General features: G+C 40.7%; 2 protein-coding genes across 5 annotated transcripts in view; one reads left to right on the top strand and one right to left on the bottom strand.

Moving 5' to 3' along the window:
• Rpusd4 (RNA pseudouridylate synthase domain containing 4) overlaps positions 1–2301 on the bottom strand; it is a 7996-nt gene extending 5695 nt beyond the window's left edge. The window contains exons 1-3 of one of the 2 annotated variants that reach the window (XM_005378485.2): positions 2086–2301; positions 1519–1684; positions 325–526 (exon numbers count right to left, since the gene is read on the bottom strand). In XM_005378485.2, the coding sequence (XP_005378542.1) occupies positions 325–526; positions 1519–1684; positions 2086–2274 (557 nt within the window). In that variant the 5' untranslated portion in view covers positions 2275–2301. Of the gene's footprint in view, positions 1–324; positions 527–1518; positions 1685–1797; positions 1892–2085 lie in introns of those variants that run through there. The other variant, XM_005378487.2, reaches the window with a different exon arrangement.
• A 53-nt stretch (positions 2302–2354) lies between these two features.
• The window catches only part of Fam118b (family with sequence similarity 118, member B), a 47678-nt gene continuing 26441 nt past the window's right edge, over positions 2355–23591 (top strand). For 2 of the 3 annotated variants that reach the window (XM_005378495.2, XM_013511029.1), the window contains exon 1: positions 2355–2441. The gene's annotated coding sequence lies outside the window, so the exon portion shown is untranslated. Of the gene's footprint in view, positions 2442–20625; positions 20650–23591 lie in introns of those variants that run through there. The other variant, XM_013511028.1, reaches the window with a different exon arrangement.

Below are 23591 nucleotides of genomic sequence, written 5' to 3' on the forward strand. Positions count from 1 at the left end.
ATATATAAATTAGATGTGTATGAATGAATTTAAGGACCAGATGGGTAAAAACCAAACTGCTTACTGTGCTACCTCAAAAAGAGGAACTAGAATGGCAGAGTGGGTAGATTCTGAAGGGGCTTTTTGCTTTATCTTTATTGTTTGACTATTTTAGCACAGGAATGACATCATATATTTCTGGTATAATTAATTTTGATAATACTGCGTACAACCATAATTAAGAACGATTATTTTCTGTTACTAGTTCCTGCTGTATGATAGATGAACAGATGATACAGGTGCTTCTGCTTATGCCACCTCTATTGCCATGAATAGGCCTCATACCAGTACTTCTTTGCCACTTGACGGGTTCTAAACAACTCTTGAACTTGATGTGCTACTTCCTTCTCCCAAGCCAGCACCATTACACCTGTGGTTTCCTTGTCTAGCCGGTGGCACAGATGCAAGGGCTCTGCCTTATGGCCATGAAGTATCTTTGCCAGGATGGGCAATACTTCACTGATGCAGAGCTGGACTCCAGGGCCACCTAAGAAAAGAAAAAACAGAAGTCTGAAGTTTTCACCAAAGAACTTTTCATGGGAAAATTTTCTTATATATGTCAATGTTTTCTAAAGTTCTACTACTAGAGAGGGACAGGAAGCAGCAACATCAGTATGCCCAGAGAACTTGCTTGCTGGAAAAGAATCAAGTCCCCAACCTAGACTACTATGTCAGAATATGCATTTTAATAAGCTGCCCAACTGACTCATATGCAACGAAGTTTGAGAAACCCTGTCCTGTGCCTTTCTCCTCAGATGTACTTTGCAGGACTGTGAAGCTCCTCAAGGCATTAGAGAAGAACATTTAAGAGAACTGGCTTTGAGGTTAAACATTCCTGCGCTCTACTCTGTCCTCTCCAATCTAGCCATTTAATTTTGGACAGACTACTTACTTTTCCAAGTTTGTTTTCTCATCTATAAAAGGCAAATACTGTAAGCGGGAAAAATCTCCTTGGAGAATGGTAAGGTGAGAAGTTGTTGTGAGAATCGTAAGTGAAAACATCATGTGAAGCACTTGGCAATGCCTGCTGTCTTTATGCACAACCTTTTTCCTATCTTCCCCCAAAGCACTACTATCTTCTAGCTGAAATAATCCTTTCCCGCTCTTTCACAAATGCACTTTTTCTACCAGTTGTTTCTGACTTAACCTCGCTGTTTCTAATCATTACAACTTTTATTCCGAGATACCAGAGTTTCCATTAAATTCCAGACACTCGGATTTTATGTTAGGTATACTCCAAAACACAGACTCTCTCCCCTACCTCTCATTTTCGTTTACATATTACTTCCTTTTTCCAACTCTTGTTTGTTGTTGAGCCAGGTCGGCTGCAAACTCCAGATACTCAGCCGCCCAGGTAGCTGGGATTACACACCTATGACACCACCCTTGGCTCCTCTTCCAGTGAAACACTTTAAGGTTCTCCCTCCTTATAGCAGAAAGCAGCAGCAGGTCCTGTTCCCTTGCTCACATTGTCCTTACCATGGACAGGAAGACCGTAGGGCTTATTGATGACCACAAGGTCCTTGTCCTGGTGGAGAATCCCTCGGCTCAGGGCCTTGGCAAGAACGTTGGGGTGAACTCGTTGCAGTTGCTGCGTGAACCGCACTAGTTCTTGCACCCTCCGCTGAACAGGGCTTGTGGGGACCTAGTGGAGGAAAAAGGCGGGGGGAAATTCCCGGTAAAAAAAAAAAATGGCGGTGAAGTGGGGAGGGGGGCTTCATTAAGGCCTGGATGAGAATTTGTAACCCAGACTCATACCTTTCTTTGCCTTAGACTCATGCCGAGTAATTTGACAACACATACAGTGTTGTCTTAACCCGCATACGCACGCTGCAGTCCGGACTGAGCCCAGGAGTGGCAAAGACTCACCGCTCACGGAGACACCGAAAGCCTACTGACGTCCCCTCCGCAGGCTCGTCATTCTCTCACCATACACGCTCTACAGGTAGCACTTACACGCTGTCAGAGGATCCTACTACCGCACCCGCCGCCCGGGAAACCAATGAGCGCACTGCCTTTTGGGAGTTGTGGTCCTTAGAGGCTCACCGGCTTCGTCTTTGTCTTTTGCTCCCTTTTCTGGGCTCGGAGTTTCTCCGCTAATCTCTGGGCATCCAAGGGCCTGGATGCAGCAGCGCTGGAACAAAGTGGTTTTGAAACGAGAGTGAAGAAACTCTTCAAGAGCGGGCCGCTACCCCGGATCAAGAGGACAGGCGCACCACGTCTGGGCGCCGCCATCTTGTCAGAGGAGGGGCAAGCCAAGACCACGTGCGGAAGGGGGCCGGGGCTCTGCGGGTCACGTGGGGCGGGGGGGGGGCTTGATGTGTCACGTGGGCGGTGCGCGCTCAGTGCGGCTGCGCTGACCGGTAGCTGCAGCTGGAGCGGTGGCGTTTGGAGGAGACGCGGTGAGTGTGTTAGGGAAGCAGGGCTGGGGCTGGGATACGCCGGTTCCTCGATGTTTTCCGCCTCCACGAGGTTTCCGTTCTGGGACAGCAGGGCCCAGGGAAGCGTTTCTTCCTGCGGGACACAACCTCACTCAAAAATACCTCCCCACCCCCGCGCCCTCTCAGAACCAAAGCCCCGTAGGCTCTTGTCCCAGAGCCTTCTCGGGCACCTGGCTCGTCCCTCTGGGCAACCACGTCCCCGGCCAGTCCCATAAGGAACGCGTTGGGACGCCTCCCGTTTCTTTACGGCTCGACCTCCAGAGATGCCCGGATATCTGCCCTCCCTGCCCCTCATCTTCCGACTCCCAGCCTCTTTGTTTCTCGTTGTAACCTGTTCTGTCCCGCCGGGGATCGTGGCCCTTCGTTAATTCATCTGGCCTCTAATTCCCACCTAAGGAGTACTCCGGATCCCTCCTGTGCTTCACAGTTCATTTCTTGGAGACTCCCAGCTCTTGCCAAAGAAAAGACTACGGAGAACAAACCCCTTGTCGTTTTGTCTTCGTTAGCCCCCTCCCCTTTATAGTTTGCACCTGCCCCAAAGCCTCTCTCCGTCTCTTAAAAGACGCAAAATGAGGGCTCCTGTGCCCGAACTGCAAGCGACTCCCTCTCATCTCAGCAAAGGAAGGCTGGGCAAAAGAACAGCTGTTTGAGATGGTAATCTAGTGCTTTGGGATATAAAGTGCCGTTTCCAAGGAAAGCTAATGATGAAAGACTGGGAAACTAAAGGATCTGTAGTGACAGCAGAGGGATGATAGAAAGAATGAGAGAGGAAGTAGTTGGGTTGGGTGTAGGTCCTACTCCGCGGGGGGTTGGCCGAAAGGAGCCACATAAAGCGTGAGACAAAACTGAACTGTTGGAGCTAACCTAAGGAAGATTAAGTTGAAGAGTTTAAACTACATGTGATAGGTAGTTGGCAGACTTTGAAGCTTTCTTGAAAGGCTCCTTGCAACTGGAATTCTAGAAATGAATCTAGCAATCAATTGCAAGACAGATCAAAAAGGAAAGAGTTTGGTAGCAGGGAAGCCAGCTGGGATGCTGCAGTCTAGGTGATCAGTGGTGACATCATGCCCCATTCAGTAGTCTTTTCCCCCTACAGAGTACAAATCTTTGAGTTTGAATTACAAGGTATCAGGGTAAGATCTACAGTAGTAGCTGGTGTTGAGTCAGAGGACTCTTTTTTCTTAATCCTCATACCTAGCACATAGTAACCTCACAAATATTTGTTAGATGACTTAAGATATTTCTGGAACATTTTGAATTGGCCTATTTCTGTCAGGTTTTTTATCTGAAGAATGAAAGTAGGGGTAAATACATTTGTAGAATTGAGAAGATGTTTCTGTAACAAAATAGGTAATCTAGACAAGTGCAAAGAAGTCCAAAGAATATTGAGGAACTGCCTGTGTTTCTCCACCCACCCCTGCTTCACAGATAGGATGTATATCTATAAAAGTTGAGAAATTCCACCCTAAAAGAATTACTGCCTTTTACTGATACACTCCAGACCCCCAGTTCTAGTTTCACTATGGTTGACCATCACTTGTTACTTAGTTACAACAAGGCCCCTTTTCCAAGAACTGTGCAATGTAGACATCAGGAGGTAAGTTCAGATCGTTAAATGCGGGCCTGTTTGGGGTACAAGACTTCTACGGTTTGGGTGGTGGTGCTAGGAGAACCTGTTCCTACCTGCACTTCTGATAGCATTCAAGAAACAGCACTTGCAGGATTGGCCATCTGTGCTAAGAAACAAAACCAAGAACCAACTCGAATATGGTTGCTAATGACATCCCTTGTGTTCTTGGGTTTCAGGTTAATCCAAGGCACACACTAGAATATGTGAGAATAAAAACTTTTTTCTAAAGGAGGAACTTTTTGGTTTTTCTTGCTGAAACTTTGTAAGAAAAATTTATAGAATTCAAAGGTTTTGTTTTTTATTGCTTTATAGCTTGAGTCACTGTGGGAACAAAAATTACAACTTCCTTAATGTTTTTCCCATGAGTCTTAAGTGCTTAGTAATTTAGAGCTGCCCTCTTAAGTGTAAAGAATTTATGCAAATATGTTTGTTTTTCATTTTTTGTCTCTGTATTGCCTTTTTCCTCTTCCTCCACTGAATTCTATTTTAGGCATTCAGTTCTCCTGTGTGTATGTGTATGGGGGCGCTGCCGCCGCTAGGAATTGAACCTGAGACCTTGCATATGCCAGTCAACACTTTACCAGTGAGCTACTGTATATCGTCAGTTCCTTCCTTTTTCTACTTCTGTACCAGTCTCACGTTGTCTTTTTACTTGGGGATGCCTCTTGTCTGAACTGCTTTCTCAGTGTAAGGAAAGAAATTCCATTCGTGGGTCTTCATTCTTACAGGATACAGCTTTTTTCAAATGTGGTATATGAGGGGCTGGGGATTTAGTTCAGCGGCACAGCACCTGCCTGGCAAGCGTGACATCGTGAGTTTGATTCCCGGTACTGGAAAAAAAAAACAAAAACAAACAAACAAAAATGTGGCATATATTTATATAGATTTTGATGTTACAATATATGCCCTCAACATAATTATATAAAGAAAAGTAGATAGTGTGCTTTTAAGGATATTTCCTACTCTGTGCTAGAACAGAAAGGCTGCCTTAGTATTTCACAAACATAAACAAAGAATGAAGGAACTGATATTTAAATTCATAAATTTAAAGAGTTGTGGCTCCTCAATGATTTTCTAGTTGCAGATTAACCAAAGATCCTGTTTCCCTGAAGAACAGGAAGTACTTGGACATTGTTTTATGGTTTTAGATTAAAAGAAGCAATTAGCAGGAACTCTCTGGGGAATCCGGGAAAGTGCAGTTTGGGGAGCAAAGAGAACTGGGGATCATGAATTTAAGCAAGTATTTGGGTTTCAGAGTTCTGTCATTAACTCTTTACCACTCTAAACTCCTGTGATATGAAGATTTTTCCAATGACACTTTTAATACTTTAGCAGTGTAATTTATTTTAGACTTGATGTGAATGCATTTAGCATTGGTACGGAGAATCTGGATTCTACCCTTGTTCCCCTAATTTAACTTTATGCCACTGAGCGAATATTTATATTTGGAATTGACTTCACTGAATGGTTAAGATTTCTTAAACAGGCTGTATGAGGAGGGTGCAGGTAGAAAAAAATATTAGGGGCTGTGGGTATAGCTTAACAGTAAGAATATGTTTGAGACCTCAGTTTCAAGCACTGTACCAGAATAAAAAAAGTGATAAAACAATGTAGAGCTACAACATGAGTGTTAGTTCTTTTCCTATACCAGCATTTTAAAGAAATTTCAGTTTACTATTACATTTCATACTTTACTTAGCTTTTGTGTAATGATCAAGACCGGTCTCCCTTAAACCAGTGGTTCCCAGACATTTTTCATTTCATGACATATGTAGAAATAATTGTATCATTGGCAAAAGCTGGAGGTGCCCACAGAGGACAACTTGCCCAGGTCGTCTGGCCATCCCCAGCCCCCTTCTGACAGCAAGCACCAAAGGCCGAGGAGAGAGACATCCTACCTTGAAACCTGTCTAACCCTTAGGAAGCTCAGCTCTGCACATCCAAGACCTTTGTCCCAAAATCACCTAGCTATGAAAAGAAACTGTTTTACTGGTTACTTTTGTTATATTGTTGTCATACTTGGATTTACGTTTATGCACCTTTATACTCTTGGCTTATTCGTAAAGGTCTTAACCTGTCCTTACACAGTGGCCTGTCTAAAAGTATGTAAGTAATAGCTGATAAAGAGATGAGAAATACTTCTGCCATGATGTTACTGGTTTTTATTTTCATTTTGAGACTGGGTCTCACTATGTAGTTCATGCTGGACTTGAACTCACTAAGTCGCCCAGGCTGGCCTCAAACTCTCCACTGTCCTCTGGCCTCAGCCTCTCTTGAGTGCTGGGATTACAGGCCAGGCGTGCACCACCATACCTGGCTCTGCCATGGTGTTTTATTTATTTATTTATTTTTGGTCTTTTTGAGACAGGGTCTCGCTATGCAGTTCAGGCTAGCCTTGAGCTCGCTTTGTAGCCCAGGCTGGCCTCGAACTCACAACCATCCTCCTGCCTCAGCCTCCCAAGTGCTGGGATTACAGATGTGCGCCACCATACCTGGCTTCTTGCCATGGTGTTTTGACCCAATTAGATGATAGGTGATCTTGGTGAGAACTATTTTTTAAAAATTAGGAACATCCGGAGTCAAAGATAAGTGTATAAGTAATACATGCAGTTTTTAGTTTATTTTACATGTTCCATTATAAAAGTAATACCTAAAATATAAAAAGTACAAAAAATAGAATGGGAAAAATTGTTTATAGTTCTGTTTTCCAAATATGTTAATATCATAGTTTCTCTCTAGTTTATTTTTATGTACTGTTTTTCAGTTATAGAAATTTTCAAACATTTACAGAAGCAGAGGAAATACTCTTATGAAGCCCAGGTACCCATCAGCCACCTTTGACAGTAAACCCAGGGCCAAACTTGTTATACAGCCTGCACCCCAGCTTTGCCTCCCAGATGGATTTGAATCAAATCCCAAACATATTCATTTGTAAAAAATTTCATTATCAATTTATAAAAGATAAAGACTTATTTTCAATATAGTCATACCTTCCAAAAAAGTGTATTCCTGAATGTCACCAAGCAGGTAGTCATTGCACAGATTTTCCTGTTTGGCTCTTTTTTTTTTTTTTTTTTTTTTAATAGTTGCAAAATGTGGTTTGAGATCCAAGGAAGATCTACATATCGACATACACTTTCAGTTAGAAGAAAGAATACCCTGGGGGCAGACAGGAGAGACGTGTAGTCTCTAAACCTTGTAAATGTAGTGGCTGATAGCTTGCATTTTGGAATAAGACTGAGTTTCAGATTCTAGCTTTGCCACTTATTAGCTGTGTAACCTGTAACTTTACTTAACCTCTCTCACTTTAGTATTTTAAGTTAATTAAATTTTGGTATTGAGGACTGAACCCACACAAACTGAACATGTGCTGTTCCACTGAGCTGTACCCTCAGCCCACTTCAGTACTTTTAAACTGTAGAATGTGGGTGATATCTACTTTAGAACCACTTGAGGATTGGGTTAATGCATGTTAAAGTGCTTCCAGCGTATAGTATAGCACCAGGTGCATAGATGTCAGAAAATGGGAAAGGTACTGATCAAGAGATAACGGAACTTAGTCTAATTCTGTCACGTGATTCATTTCAGAGTTTTGGACCTAATTGGGTGTGGTGTTGCACATCTGTAATCCCAGCACTCAGGAGGCTGATGCCAGAGGATCACTGCAAGTTAGATGGCAGCTTGGCCTGTATGAGACCCTGCCTTAAAAAACAAGAAAAGAAAAAAATTGTCTCAAAAAGACAAGAACAAAAGTTTTGGACCTTAAATTTCTTACCCAGAAAAGGAAGTGAACAACTATGTAATCCCAAAATTCCAGTTCTTACTGGAAGTAAAATAGTATGTAGAAAAGTCACAAGTTTTCAAAACAGACTGGGGTTTGCACTGGAGGCCTTGTGATTTAAAAACATTTAAGGTCTCTAGCTGCAGTTTCTTCGTACATAAAATAGAACTAATAAGACCTACCTAATGAGATTGTTGTAATAAGCAAGACAGATATATGTGGTACCTAACAGATAGTAGATACATTATTAGTAGCATATCTTGTTAGGTTAAAATAAGATCATTAGCACATTTTCAAAACTGTGAAGAGCTGCATATTTTAAGACACTATATAAAGAAAGATAATCATATGAGGAAATGAATATACACTGGAAAATTAGCCTTGATTTCCAGAACATGAACCATAGAAAATTAAGGAACTCTGAAACAATGTGGTTGGATAAAAGCCAGATGATATCAAGACCCTTTCAAAAAATTAAAGTATTTGCAACATATACTTAAGTAAAATAACCCTATTTTCTATATTATTTGAACAAGCATAAATTAAAGGCATGGATTATTCTGTTTTCATTGTTAATTATCGGCACATACTGTTACGGGTTTGCCCTAGTGATGTTAGTCTAACAAAACAAATTCCACTTGGGGTTAGAGCTGAACTCGCAACTGATTTGGAAAACCAGATTCCACAGTTTACCAATCCTAGTATAGTAGTCAACATTTCCACAACTTGCTTGAGAAGAGTCTCTGGGGATGTGCTTAAATCTACGAATTATCAGATCACTGCTGCAGATACTTTGATTCCTTGAAGGCTGAGGTGGAGCCTAGGGATCAGTTTCTGTCCTTCCCACCTGAGAAATAACCACTCTAGGAGATTTCCCATTTTGGAAAGGTAAAGTTACTAAGATGAAAGGTAAAAGTGCTAATAAATGCAGAGAGAAAAATGGCTAATTTATCGGTGTAATTCATACATATGGTTTTAAAAGTCAAGCAGTAATTGAAAGGCTTACAGTGAAAAAAAAAATCACAGCTGCTCTGCCTTCCCTACCCCCTCACAGTTTCCTTCTTTAGAGGCAATCACAGTTATTTTCCTCTTTTCTCTGGCAGGATCTTCATATTTCTAATTCATTTGATATGTTGCTGTGCTTTCCCCCCAGGTTGGGCCTCCCAAGTTCCAGCTGTGGGCTTAGTTCGTCCACCCTTCCATTTCCCTACCTTTCCCTCAACCGTTCTCCCCCACCTGGCTATATTGTAGTCTTTGGCTAAAAAAGGCAGCTTTTCTGTATTTATATCTCTGCCAAATATCCTTCCCTGTTGAGACAGATGATTTCTCACAGCTGTGTTCCCCCTTGTGGTTAGATTGGCTGGGGACTGTATTTTTCATGTACCTATTGTTAATTCCCCCCAAATGTGCCAGCATATTTGTCACATCCTTATCAGTAACAATGTGAATTCCAGTGTGTCACCTCACTCGTTCATTGGCTCCCTGCCTTTTCCCATCTTTATTCCTCTTCTCAGTTGCTGCTGCCACCCAGGTGTCCTGGAACTGCCCTCCTCTTCTCTCCTCCTGCCTGTCAGGAACCATGCCTTCCTCTTTCTGGGCTCACCTCCCGGTTTTCTTAAAGTGCATACTGCAGTAATTTCCTAAGAAGTATTTGGATGACTATATTTGCCCACACACTTGCTGTTTCTATAGGTTAAGGAATTTGAGATTTAAAATACTGTTAGACCCTCACCATGTGAAAGACATTGCCGTATTGTCTTCTGGTTGTGATCACTCCAGAGATAGTGCGAATGCTTTTGTAGTGACTTTGTTTTGTTTTCTTCACTGTCTTGGCAGCTTTTTTTTTTTTTTTTTTTGGTTTATTTCTGGTACCAGGAATCGAACTCACGACTTTGCTCTTGCCAGGCAGGTGCTGTGCCGCTGAGCTAAATCCCCAGCCCCTTCTTCACTGTCTTGCTGGAAGCTTTGAGAATGTTCTGTATCCCTGCTGTTCTTCTAGTTCATGATGGTCTGTGATTATGTGGGTCTTCCCTTATCTCTTGTGCTTCCTTTTTGTTCAGATCATATGCTGGGACATTTTGCTGTACCATTTTTCTGACTTTTCTCCCACCTTTATTTTTTTGTTTGATTTTTTAAAAATAGCCACTTGTTACATGGATGTTTTAGACTCGAAGATGAGCCCTTGTACAGTACTTTGTTAGACTTCCTCTCCTTTCTGTATTGGCTCTTTCCTCCAGGTCCCAGAAGGGGCCTTTGTACCTTTGCATGTTCTGCTTGGCTGTTTCCTGGCTCCCTCCTTTAAGACAACTTGAAATCACCTTAGTTAAGGTGGCCTATTTGAATATACAGATGCCCATCTCTTCCCTGCTTTGGTTTTCTTCAGGCGCATTTCTTATCGTCTAGCTTACCATGTACACTGTTTATTTGAACTCTTTACCACTAATATAACTTTCACAGGGCAGGGATTTTTGTCTTACTTTGTTTATTTCTATAAATCCACGTGTAGAACAGTGCATAGTAGTTAGTAGATGCTTAATAATTACTTTAAAGAACGAATTCTTTATCTTGGGATTTCTTTACAAATCTAAAGATCCTATTTTTTCTTTTTATTTGTTTGTTTTGTATTTTGTTATTTTAAGGGAGAAATGCCAGATGTGTTTTGTTGGGCAGTGGGCGTTACTCTAGGGTGTTTTGTGTATGTGATTGCACAGCTATATGTTTGCTGGTATTTCTTCAGCTGACTGTTTTGGTTTTTGGGACAGGATGAAGGCTTGAACTGCCTTTCAGTATGCCCCTTTTGGCATACTCTCTTATTTTCATTTTTCTGTTCCTGTTGATGTACTGTATTTCACTCTGGAGCCATTTCAGATTTTAGTTCTCTTTTTGAAAACCCCTGGATTTGGAGGTTGAGAAAATGGGTGAGAGCTTTCTGGCTTAGCAAAAGGGTGAAAGGGGGAATAGTGTATTAAACAGGCTTCATGCCCATCCACATTTTCAAGATTGCATTTAAAGCTTGATTTCTATCTGCAGAAATTAACTGAAAAATACCTTATTCAAGTCTTCTCTCCTGTTCTTTTATTCTTAGTTTTGTACCTGTTTTTTTTTTTTTAAAAAAAAACTATTGCCATTTTAATGGAGGCACTTGGAAAGTGAATTAGAAGTAAATACTTAAGGACAGAAATAATGAGGTTTTTATTTTGTCATGGAAGGCATCGCCATAATGCCTGTATATTGAACAGGGAGAAACACAAATTACTCATAAATCCACAGTTATTTTCAGAAGCTTATCCTTCAGATCTTGCTTGTTTATATCTTGGAGTGCCTTAAGTGTCACCCTTGTCTTTTCAACTCTCTGCATAAGGAGCAGTTTGAGATCTTTTGTCAGAACTCAGTGCTCTACTGTAAGAATCATGTCCCTGGGTGGGACTAGGGGACCATCTAGTTCTCTGCCTGATTCTTCGGTTCTCACTTTTCCCCATGCCTCACAGCCCCCCGCCACCAGAAATGTGCTGTTGTTTTGTAGAAAGATGAACGACTATATTTGTGTGTCTGTGTGAGTGGGTGGGTGTGTGTGTGTAAGTGAGACAAACGGGATCAAACCCAAGGCCTTGGCCTGCTAGGCAAGTACTCTACCACTGAGCTGCTTCCCTGGGCCCACTGCTACACTTTGAATGAATCCACAAGCTTCTTGAGTATTTTTAAAAGTTAATGGAGGAGGGAGAATTGGAGAAAAGCAAAACAAAGCCACCAGAAAGGGGAACTTATATTTAAGATTTACAGTGTGAAGCAGGGGCACACTCTCATGAATGACGTTTTGGGAACTGATACACACATGAACCCCAGCTACTTCTCCCAAGAGTTCCTCCTGAACTTACTTCTCACAAAGCCAAAATGTCTGTATTGTGATCTCCACATGGGGTGACATGGTGAGTTTCATTTTCATCTTTGTACTTAATGGGATTTTTTGTATTTCCTGCAGTGCATAAATAGAACCTATTCTTTTCCAACCCAGGAAGAAAGAGGCTTGCTTTTTCCGGGATGAAGGGTCCTCTTCTTACGTAGCTGCTCCCTGGAACTCCACCTTTCTTGTCTTACACTGACCTCTGAAGCTCTTTTTTTCTTTTTTCCCTAAGCTTTTTTTTTTTTTGGTTTTTCTCCGGTACCGGGAACTGAATCCCTAAGGTTTTTATAAAAATATATTTTTATGTTCCCCTAACCTTTCTCTCACATTTTGTTTCCTCGTTCTTTTTCACTGGCTACTTTAAGACCCATACTTTCTGCTCACAAAGCACTGCCTTTAAAGATGTTTCTATTTTAGATGCTAGTAGACTGTGTGGCAGATAATACCTTTTTTGTTGGAGTTTTCAGACTCTTGTTTCAAGTCTAAACAGTGCTTTCAGTTCTTGTCATTTCAACTCTCTGGTAAGGAGCAGTCATTCTCTTTTTTTTAATAGTTCTTAAGGGATAATTGAAGTGGATCTAAAGAAACGTGCTTGGGCTGGGGATTTAGCTCAGCGGCACAGCACCTGCCTGGCAAGTGCAAGGTAGCGAGTTCAATTCCCTGTACGGGGAGGGGCAGGGGGGAGGACTAAAGAAATGTGCTTAAAAGTATATTCCTACAGTACTTTCACAATCAATACTTACAATGGTGCTTGAAGTAGGAAGAAATAATCAGCCATAATCTTAACACTCAGATGATTTCTCCCATTCAGAAATATGTATGATGCAGAACAGGTTATTGTGATATAGGAGAAACATAACTCCTGACCTGTTAGACTTCAAACATGCCAAGTTCATGGTCCCACAACATTGCGGAGTGAAGTCATGAACCAAAGGAAGAAGTTAGGAGAGTTTTAACTGAAAATAGTAATAGCTCTGAGATTTCCAGGAGAGGTCCTGAGTGGGTAGCTACTGAGACCGTTTGTCAGGGCTAATTTATACAGCAAAATCACAGTGGCGGTAAAATGTGGGACAAACTACAATCAAGCTGTAGGATTACAAGTACAGTATAGCTGCTTAGCTATTATGGCTTGTATCTAGACGTCCCCTCAAGGCTTCATGTGGTCATAGGTGGAGGTGGCTGGATCTCGCGTGTGTGCCTCTGGTATCAAGGATGTGATGCTGGGATTGATTGATAGTGCATTACTAGGATTAAACTGCCACATCCTGTGTCTGAGTGCTACCTGCCGTAAGGGTGGGAAGCCTGGATAAGCTATAAGGACAGAAAGAAGCTAGTTGTTTGTTGCTTGCTGTTTGCTTCCTCCTATCTTGCTGCTTTGGTGCCTTCCTGCCCCCTAGCCACCATGAACTCTTCCCTCTGCAATGCCCCTCTGCCATGCCATCCTGCTTTGAAGCCAGCCGGCTATAATCTGAAACCTACAAACTGTGAGCCAAAATAAACTTTTCCTCCTTTAACTTTAGGTGTCAAGTATTTTGTCTCAGCAATAAGAAAAGTAACTAAGCTAATACTGATCCAATAGGAAAACAAGTCACACAGCAAGTGTACATGGAAAGAACAAAGGCAGTTTGGGAAGGGATGGGCCCAGATGTTCTGGTCACCCACCTGGGCAGCTGATGCACTTCTGTACTTACTGGGTCAGGTGGTGCCAATTACAGTATAATTCCAGGTTGCTGTTTATCCCTGAGGGAGGCTTGCAGCCCTAACTATGGATTGCATTTTTGTCTTGGGACCTCGTCATCTTCAGATGTGCCTCCAGCCACAATTCTGATGTCTTTATTTTTTGTGCTAACTTCCTTGAGAGCCCAGTCCCTTTCTGACTGTGTATTAATTTCTATCTAACTTAGTTGCCAATAATAATTGAACTCTGTTTTAACCTCTTACATTTGAAGTACCGTCTCAAATAAAAGTGAAACTTTTAAAGTGGGTGTCTCAGGGGCCTCTGAAGCACAGCAGAGACCTGAGCTGACAGTCTCTAGCAGTTAGTTAGTATTTGGGGCCATAAGGTAATGTGAGAAAGGGAGTGAATGTGTAGAGTGAGTAGGTGGAAGAGGTCCTGAGGACCTTAAGTTTGAGGGAGTGGGCAGAGGGAGACTTTCCACACGAGGGGTGGAAGGGAAGCCAGGAAAAGATGACAGTGGCATTGTCAGGTGCTTCCAGGAGGTAAAGGAAGATAAATCCAGTCGTTTCAATGAATTCATCATTATTAAAGCTTTCCGTCATCTTCCTCCAGCACAGGTGTTAATCTCCTAAAACTTGACATATTAAACTTGGCACAAACATGACATAAATACTTGTTTACAGTTCTCTCTCTGCTTATGGCATAGACCAGTGATGGCAAACCTTTTAGAGCTTTCAGTGACAGCAAACAGTCCCCTGAGGCATGTGTAGCACACGTTTGCCATCGGATAGACTTTCTAAGGGTGTAGCCCAGGCCTCATGCATCTTTAGTGAGACAGTATTGAGTTGTGTCTTAACAGGGACTTCAGACGTTGGAGTCACTGTCCCTGTCTACCGTATAATAGCTGGATGACCTTTAGCAAGCTGCTTAACAACTGTGTGCTTCAGTTGCACTATTACAGTATTTGTGATACTTGATGGAGGGTAGAAATCTGCCTGGCTTATTATAAATGCTGTGTAGTACAGTACTGGGAGAAAGTGAGCTGGATCGAGTAATAATATTCTTAACACAACGCCTGACATTTACTAGATAGTTGAATGTGAAAATCCAACAGCTTGTGATTAATGTGATTCCTGCTATTTTAAATTCTGGCACATTCCAAATATAATCATGGTTGGGCCAGAGAGGACTAGTTGCAGTGTATATAACTTTGTTTCATAAAATGGAGGAGTAGATTTTTTTAAGTACTATATGGTCCTAATTTTTTTCTTGTTGAAGAGAAAACTAAAAGATAAGATGCCTCCAAAGCAGGTGAGCATTTTTGTGTGTAGGGTTAAATATTAGCTTTAAACAGCTGAGCAGTAGATGTCAGCCACTGGGCTGTTCGTTTGGAATGAAAGAAAACACCATAAGGACCCATTCATTCTGGGTTTTCACAGCTCAGAAAGTAAAATGTATCAGTTGATCTCTTAGACTTTAAGTTGGCTCATGGTAGGTGCTCTCTCATTTAACTAATAGTGAACATTTACTATATTGTGTAAACACAGTGTAATGTGCAGATTAGGAGCTGGGCTACTGCAATCAATAAGACAGACTCTGTGCTTGTCCCTTCCTTTTTCCTTATGGGAGAAGTCAGTAACTGTGTTAATACCTGCAAATAAGGAGTCCCGGTACAGATGAGGCACTCTGGTGAAGAGGGTGAAACACAGGCGCCAGGTGCTAGCACTGAAGTTGAGAAGACCCAGTTAGGGAGGGTGAGCCCTGGGCTCTGGCAGGTTCTGGGTCAGGCCAGGTCTTACAGCCACATGAGGTATTTAATGTTATTAAACACTGGAGACACTGTGGAATGACTTTAAACCATTACTTAACCCAGTTTGTGTTTTGAAATTTCTTTTGCTGCTCCATAAGCTTTTCTTTTCCTCTGATTAGAATGAACTTTAGCTAGATTTGTAAAATAAGAGAGACTGGTTTATAAGCTTTAAATACTGATGTCCTTGAGTCATTTGCCAGAAAGAGATCTTCCCTTAAAAATCTACCCTCAAAAATCAGTTTACATGCAAAACATAAATTACAAAAATAGCCAGGCGTGTTGGCACATGCCTGTAATCCCAGAACTTGGGAGGCTGAGGCAGGAGGATCATTTCAAGTTTCAGGCGAGCCTGGCCTACAAAGTGAGTTCAAAGCCAACCTGAACTGCATAGTGAGACCTTGTCTCAAAAAAAAAAAAAAATTATAAAAATAAAGCAATTTAATGAAATGTTTAGTAAATGCAGATGATAGTCTTGAAACCTGAAGTCCTTCTTGAATCAGATTACCTTCACTCATATCTCTTGGCATATCTGAAAAATGACAGTTTGAGTGGTTTACTCAACTATACAGTTTTCCCATCTGTTCCATTTAAAAACTAAAAGCCTTTTATGGTCTTTGCTGAAAACTATAATGAAGCGCTTCTCTCCTTTTCTTTCCTTTCTTTCCTGAGATGGTGGTCTTAACAGTGTTGCCAAGCTGGTCTCAGACTCCTGGGCTCAAACCATCCTCCTACCTCAGCCTCCTAAGTTGTCAGGATTACAGACATCCATATACACTACTGTGCTCACCTGCCAGAGAGTTGTTGTCTTTTTTTAATTGGAAATTCTTTCTCTGTTTGGAAAAAATGTCTTTCTTATAATCTGAATCATGAGCAACATCTTTCATTTTGTTCATCAAATATTTGCCTGGTATGTGATAGGTGCTATTCTGTGAGTTAAACAGACAAAAGGTCTGTCATTGAATGGCTTCATTCCAGTGAGAGGAGGCCAATGTCAAAAAATAAACATAATTGGTATAACTGTCCTAGTACTAATAAATGCAAGGGGCATGGTAGAGGGTGATGTATGCTATTGTTGCCAGCACTGACTGAACCAACCACAGGAGGCTGTGTGTTGTGGTGAAAGGGAAAAGATTGTATTTTCAGTCAGCTCCAAGGAGATGGAAGGGCATCACATTGCCACACATTCCCTCACTGTGTCTGGGGTCTTTTTTTTTTTAATAGCACTTGTACCAGTTTTTTAGGGAATAAATGCAATACTTATGCAAACAACTTCCTCTTTTGGAAGGTAGCAACATTTAAAAATTTAAGTTACTTTTTTCTATGTGCATAGCCCATTTTATACCTAGTGTTTTAAATCTCTGGTTCTTAAATTTTCCACATCCATCTCATAACAGGTAAAGCAAATTTTCATTGTTGTATTTGCTAAACCATCAAGATCTGTGCTAAGTTTCTCTTTGACCCAAAAGATATTTTAAGAACATTTTGAGAATTTTAACCAAGTGATTTCCAGTCTTTAAACTTAATACTTTCTAGGTATTTTTTGCAGTGTGGTCATTTGTGGTTTCTAGAACTCTACTAAAGTGGTCTCAGCATGCTAGTATAAAATCATCAGAAATACTTCAAGATAATTTGAAGAGTGCAAGTAAGGTTAAAAAAAAATAGTAATGTAGTTTGAGCACACAGGTCTCTTTAAGTACCCTTTATTCTTAACTTTCCACTTAATTTATCAAAGATTAATTATTGAAGTCAGAATCCAACAGTTTTTGCTACATGTATTTTCTTTAATTGAAGGACTACTCAATGAATTTTACATACATATAATCACTAATTTTGAATGTATGTTAAAATATATGTATCTATTTCAGTTTCTAATAGTAAACTATCATTCCCATCAAGATACTGAACAAAAATCTTGCATAGGAGCACCACATAATTTCTTATATGTGAAATTTCTCATAAGATCTTCATTTCTGCCTAATAAAAATGTTACTTTCCACTTACATGACCTAAAGAGTTTCTACTACCTTTAAACTCCTTTAACATTTTTTATACAAATGTATTTCAAATCAGAGGTTGATTTTTTTCATTCAGTTTACACCTTATTAATTGGGAATTTAACCAGTTTATGAGTATGATTTACCTCTACCTCTGTCAGTATCTTTTATGCGAATTTTAATACTACCTTGGTATTTTCTTTTTGCTGTTTTTTAGGGGGTAGGCCATTGCCAGTGCTGTGTATCTGTCAGGTACATCCTCTGGGTACAGATAGGCAGCAGCAGCCCAGTTAAAACAAATGCATATTGGCGCACAGACTGCCTAGCACAACACTCAGCAGTGAACCTAACAGGCTCACACGGAGTATTCCTTTTTCTTACTAGAATTCTTACTTGAAAGTCTGATGACTCTTTTAAGTATAAGTAGTCTCTTCTCACCTTTAGAACATAACTGCCTGCCCCGTCATCTTCTCCCTGTCGCTATTGGGTCTGAAGTGAACACCACATGTTAGGGCCAGTTTTTTGCAGCCAAGTAAATCAGTATTTTGCCATCATGTGGAACTTCAAAGGTAGATTTAATACTAATAGGATAGTCAAAAGGATATTTAAAAATCCTACTTAAAACTATTTTTGATGGTATGGCTGTAGGGAAGTCCTCTTTCATAAAAGAAAACATACTTAGTAAAGATAATTTACTTCGGGGCTGTTGATTTAGCTGAGCAGCAAAAGCGCCTGCCTGGCAAGCACAAGGTCGTGAGTTCGATTCCTGGTACCGGAATAAAAACAAAAACAAACAAACAAGATAATTTACTTCTATGTCTTGATGCATTTATCAAAAGATCAGAGGGTTACTGATGATAAATGCTCATATGTTTGTTGAATAAATAAGAATTTATTTTTAATGATAAAAGTCATGTACTTTGCATTTGGAGATGGGAAAGGATTTTTAGCCCTGTGGAGCCCTGGGAAGGGGAAGTGAGAGCAAGTTTGCCCACCTGCCCAGTGCCCTTGAAGTCAGTCACGTAGTTCGCCGTCTGCTGCTTCCCTGTGTTCGTAACTGGCAGGTGATAGGGCTCGTTGTTTTTAAAGCTAGAATTCCAGGATATTAAAGTGCTGTGATTTTATCTAAGACATTTTACTCCAAAGCTTATACTCTTCCCAGTGCCCTACTTGTAAGCTCCTCGTGTACTTGGACTGTATCTACCTTTAAATTTTGTCAAAGTTTTGTCTGAAATTGTCTATGAATAGTACTCTATTTATTCTTCAAGGCTGCTGTGAATAACAGGGATACATGTTTTCTTTCAGGGGGAAAAAAAAGATAGCAGCTTTGTTTGTGTGCAGTACTCTTGTGAAGGACTGTGTCTCTGTGCGCAGTAGGATCGCCAGAGCTACTCCAGCCATACTTTCGCACAGCTCATCTCCCCTGTGGTGTTCAGATTTTTTTTTGTACTGGAAATCGAACTCACAACCTCACGCTTGGCTAGGCTGGCCCTGTGCTGCTGAGCTGTATCTCCAGCCCTGTATTTGAATCTTGCCCCATGAATTGCTATCTGTTGTTTCTAGTTTTGTTTTCCATGAAGTTGAAGCTAAGATTACCGAAGCAAATGTTATAAAACATAGGTCTTTGACTTTCTTTTTTTGAGACAAGTTCTCGCTATATAGTTCAGGCTGGTCTTGAACTCACTGTCTACCCCAGGTTAGCCTCCAATTCACAGCAATCCTCCTACCTCAGCCTCCTGGGTGCTGAGATTACAGGCATGTACCACAATGCCTAGCAAGTCTTTGACTTTCTGATGCAAAATTTTCCCCTTTTACCCAGTGTGGTGGTACACACCTGTAATTCCAACACTCAGGAGAATGGGGCAGGATTGCTGTGAATTTAAGGTCAGCATGAGCCTACATAGTGAGACCATGCCTCCAAAAAAACCCCAAAACTTTCCACTTTTTTCTCAGGAAAATGGGACACAGGTTCATGTAACTGCAAATCAGAATGGCCCCTGGACAGTTTAGTGAGACTCTGTCTCAAAAAATGGGGCTGGAGATCTAGTTCAATGTGAGGACCCTGGATTTTTTTTTTTTTAACTACAAAAAAAAAAAAGGAGGACCTTTCAGAAATTCAGCAGGCTCTTTTTATCCTCTAAGCAGACCTGTGTAGAGCCTACTTCCTTTCCCCTAAATCTAGAAATGGACCCTCTTTTTCTTCAAAAGGTATTATGACAGCCCTTTGGGCCTCTACTTTCACTGCTGTTCAAAGTAGGAAAGCCAAGTGACTAGTGTTTATTAGACACTGAATGTTGTTGTATAACAAAATTAAGAGAGAAAAATTACCTTTAAGACAAGCTTATTTTTAAGTATTGGATGTTTTGATAACTGAACCTTAAATATAATTAAGAATTGATGATGGGTGCCTAAAATTTTGTGCACATGCATGTGAACTCAAAAATAATCTTGTAATGGGCAAATTGGACTTGATAGACTGTGTGTGCGTGTGTGTGTGTGTGTGTGTGTGTGTGTGTGTGTGTATCAATGTTGCAAAGAACATTTGATGTTTTTCCTTTTAGTTAATTCTAAGAATATTTGTAGAACAGTTTGTTTCTTTGTTCGAGTTCTGCCTGGCTTTGCTATTAATGGGTTTAGATTACATGCTGACAAAGTGGGCACCTCCAAGATGTCTTCCTTGGTGCTGCCTGTGAAGTCCCTTCATCATTACTGACATTGAAATACACTTGGGAGTTTTTAAATCATAAAATTTTCCAAGTGTTGCTTTGTCAAAATATGCCTTATTTTTTAATTTTGAAAAGTATTTTTAAATTTTTTAGTACTAGCTGAGTCAGAGTACTCCAAACATGTGAAAAGGGTGAAAATCAGATAGATAGATGTATATATAGCTACTAACTCTTCTGACTTTCCTTATGACAGAAGAGCTCTCCCTTCCTTAAGACTTGTCCACTTCCAGCTCAAGTAGAGACATCTTGCATCGTGATGGTATCCACTGGTATCCCTCAGAGGAGGGACGAGGGAGAAATCTGCATTTTATGCAGCATTTAGTGTGCGATCTGTTGGCTTGAAAAGTAAGCCATGTAGGTTATCAGCCTACATAATAACGTATTTTAATAGTAGGAATTTTGTTTTTAAGGCTCTGTAGAACACAAATCTTGCCCTTAAGAGAGATGTGTAATTTCATTTTTAATGAATAACCTGTCACTTTTGATGGAATTGTTTGTAAAATTTTGCTACTTGGTACATGAAAAATATTTTTATTGCACATTTTAAAGTCTTGTTTAGCAGCGTGTATCATTGTTTGCAGGACATACCTCCTCAAGCTTCACAGGAGAGAAAGCAGGAAGAAAGAAAGAAGTTGTCATTCTTTGCATCGTAAAAGCATCACTTCCAGTCACCAACTTCAATTTTAATCAGATCTAAATTTGGATGTTCGATTATTCCTTCCTAAAACGGTTTTATTCCGTGTACAGGGTTTTTTACTTTAGATTTATTTGGGGTTTTGTGTGTGCGTGTGGCTTTTTTGAGACAGGGTCTTGATTCATAGTGCGTACTGGCCTTTCAACTCACTGTGTAGCCCAGGCTGGCCTCAAACTCGAAGTAGTCCCCCTGCCTCAGCCTGTCAAGTACTGGGATTACAGGCGTGCACCGTAGCTTTGTTACTTGGCTTTATAACTGAAAATAACCAATAGAAACATCTGAGCTCATGAGCCTCAAATACCGGTATGTTTATTGAAGAATTTGTGTTAAATGACTCAATAGAATGTAGAATCATACCTTTCAGTTACTGCCTCTTCTCACATCTTTTGATTTTGATTTTTGGGGTTCATTGGTTTTGTTTGTTTAGACAGGGTCTTGCTGTATAGTTTAGGTTGGCATGAAACTCACTCTATAGCCCAGGCTGGCCTCCAACTCAAAACAGTCCTCCTGGGCTGGAGGTATAGCTCAGCGGCATAGCACCTGCCTGGCAAGCTCAAGGTCCTGAGTTTGAGTCCTAGTACCGAAAATCAAAAACGGGCTGGGGATTTAGCTCAGCGGCACAGCACCTGCCTGGCAAGCGCAAGGTTGTGAGTTTGATTCCTGGTACCCGGAAAAAAAAAAGAAAAACCAAAAAACAAAAACTAAAAATAGTCCTGCTTCAGCCTCCTGAGTGCTGGGATTATGGCCATGCTCTGTCACACCCGGCTATATTTGATATAGATACTGACTGATGGAAGGTCAAGGGTGTCAGGCACACTTAAGGATAACAATAGAAACTAAGTTAATCATGGGTCCGGGACACATGTCAAACCTGCGGTACAAGAGGAATCAAGTCCCTGCATAGCTAGACATCATACTTGTTTCTTTGTATGCCTTGGAAGAAGGAAGCGGTGACTTTGTTTTACACATGGGTAAGGAAAACTGTGATCTATATTAAGAACTAACTTTGTCAACTTCCCAAACAAAATATTTCACTCAATTTGTTATCCATAAATTCTTTAGTGCTCTTCTGTAGTACCTTACACTGGATATGTTTTCATTCTTCCCGTCCTCCGTGGCTGCTTAAAACTAGAAATGTTAGAATTAGTCTAGAGTCTGCTACAGTATTAGACAATTTTGGTATCTTCTCATTTCCTACCATAACTATCTTTTCCCTTTAAAAAAAAAATCAATAGGCATGGTGGTACATACCTGTAACCCCAACACTCAGGAGGCAGAGGCAGGAGGATCACCAGCCTGAACTACATATAACAAGACTCTGTTCTCAAAAGCCAACATCCAAATGAAGTTAACCCCTTTCTACGTATATGCTAGAGAACTAAGCCATTCTTTATCTCAATCACTGTTGAATTTTTTTTAAATAGAAACTTGCTCTAACTACAACTGACTTTTTTAAAGAAACATACCAACCTTTTTAAGCTAGTCATCTGTAGATCCTTTATTTCCTGGCAAAAATTGCTAACAAGAATTAGAACTTTTCTCTCTGTTTGATGCATTTCATCTGCCAGTCTATCAGTGTCTTACTGCAAGTTCCTTCTGCTGTACCATTGGCTTGAGCTGAGTATTGAACCCTGGAGACAGGGGAGCATGTAGGTCCGAAAGAGGGGCACAGGTAGGAGCCCTCGCCTGACCACAGGTGTGAAAGAGCCGCACTCTGCCCCCTCGCTAGCACCCGGATGCTGTGGGTACAGTGACATGGGCGTCTCTGACGTTGCAGGACGCAGTGCCTTAGCGTACACCAGCTGTATTTCATCCTGATACCCAGTCACTTTTCTGTCATCCCTTTGCTGTGTTTCTTACTGGAATTTTTTCCTAATAGACTTGCACATTTTTTCCTCATCCACCACACATAGTAGTATTCTCTTTCCCACCACACTATAGGTTGCAAAGTATCAGCATCTATCTTATGTGAAATTTTGCCTGAAAATTTTTGTTCATGAGGTTACTGTTACTTTTCTCAGCATTTACCAAATGTCTGGCTTTTATTTTGCTGTACTCTTGTTGGCTTTGAAATATTTCTCAGTGGCTTAGCTGTCACTGAAGTAATGAAGACACTGCCACAGATAACTGCCTTTGTTTTCTTGTGGCAGAAAAGTGTTTGCACCTCTGCTACATGTAGCAAGTTCCACTGACAGGAAAACTTAGCAGTGGTGTAGAAAAATTTGTGTCTGAACTAGTTGGTACATGTTAGGAATTCTGTGTCAGATTCTCCGCTTTGAACGTCTTTGGCAATATTGCGTATTGTTTAGAGTAAATACTAAAATGGACTTTTCCCCTGAAGACAACACTCTAGAAGGAAGAAAATGTGATTTACATAACATGCTACTGGGGTGCACATGTGTTAGCTTTTATCATGTAAGGCATCCTTTGGAAGATACTACTCTGTTAGCAAACAGGATGAATATATTCTCAGATACAGTGTGGGCATATTGAATTCTCATTCAGTTCCTAAATAATAGAATCTCAAACACTGTAGTTAGGAGTTTTTGACCCTACTTAATTTTCTTAAATTTTAGTAAATGGGTGGACCTTTAGAACAGTTAACTCTATAAATAAAGAAGTACTCAGGTATAAGTACCTAAATTGACCAGTTGTCAGAAATAGAGTCCAATAAAAGTAATCTTGCATATTTTCCAGTAGAGAATGATAGAACTGACCTAGGGTTGTGGTGTTACTAGTGGTGAGAAATATCTAGCTTCTGAATTGCTGGCTGTCATGGTGTATGCCATGATGATTCCTAGTTATCAAGCAGTTTATTCAGCATTACTCAGAACAGTTTCAAGTAAATCTGCTTTCTAGAGTGTTGGTGCTGCCAAGCACAGTAGTACACACCTGTA

The sequence above is a fragment of the Chinchilla lanigera genome, unplaced genomic scaffold (assembly GCF_000276665.1).
Source record: "Chinchilla lanigera isolate Chin_1 unplaced genomic scaffold, ChiLan1.0 scaffold00011, whole genome shotgun sequence".
Lineage (NCBI taxonomy): Eukaryota > Metazoa > Chordata > Mammalia > Rodentia > Chinchillidae > Chinchilla > Chinchilla lanigera.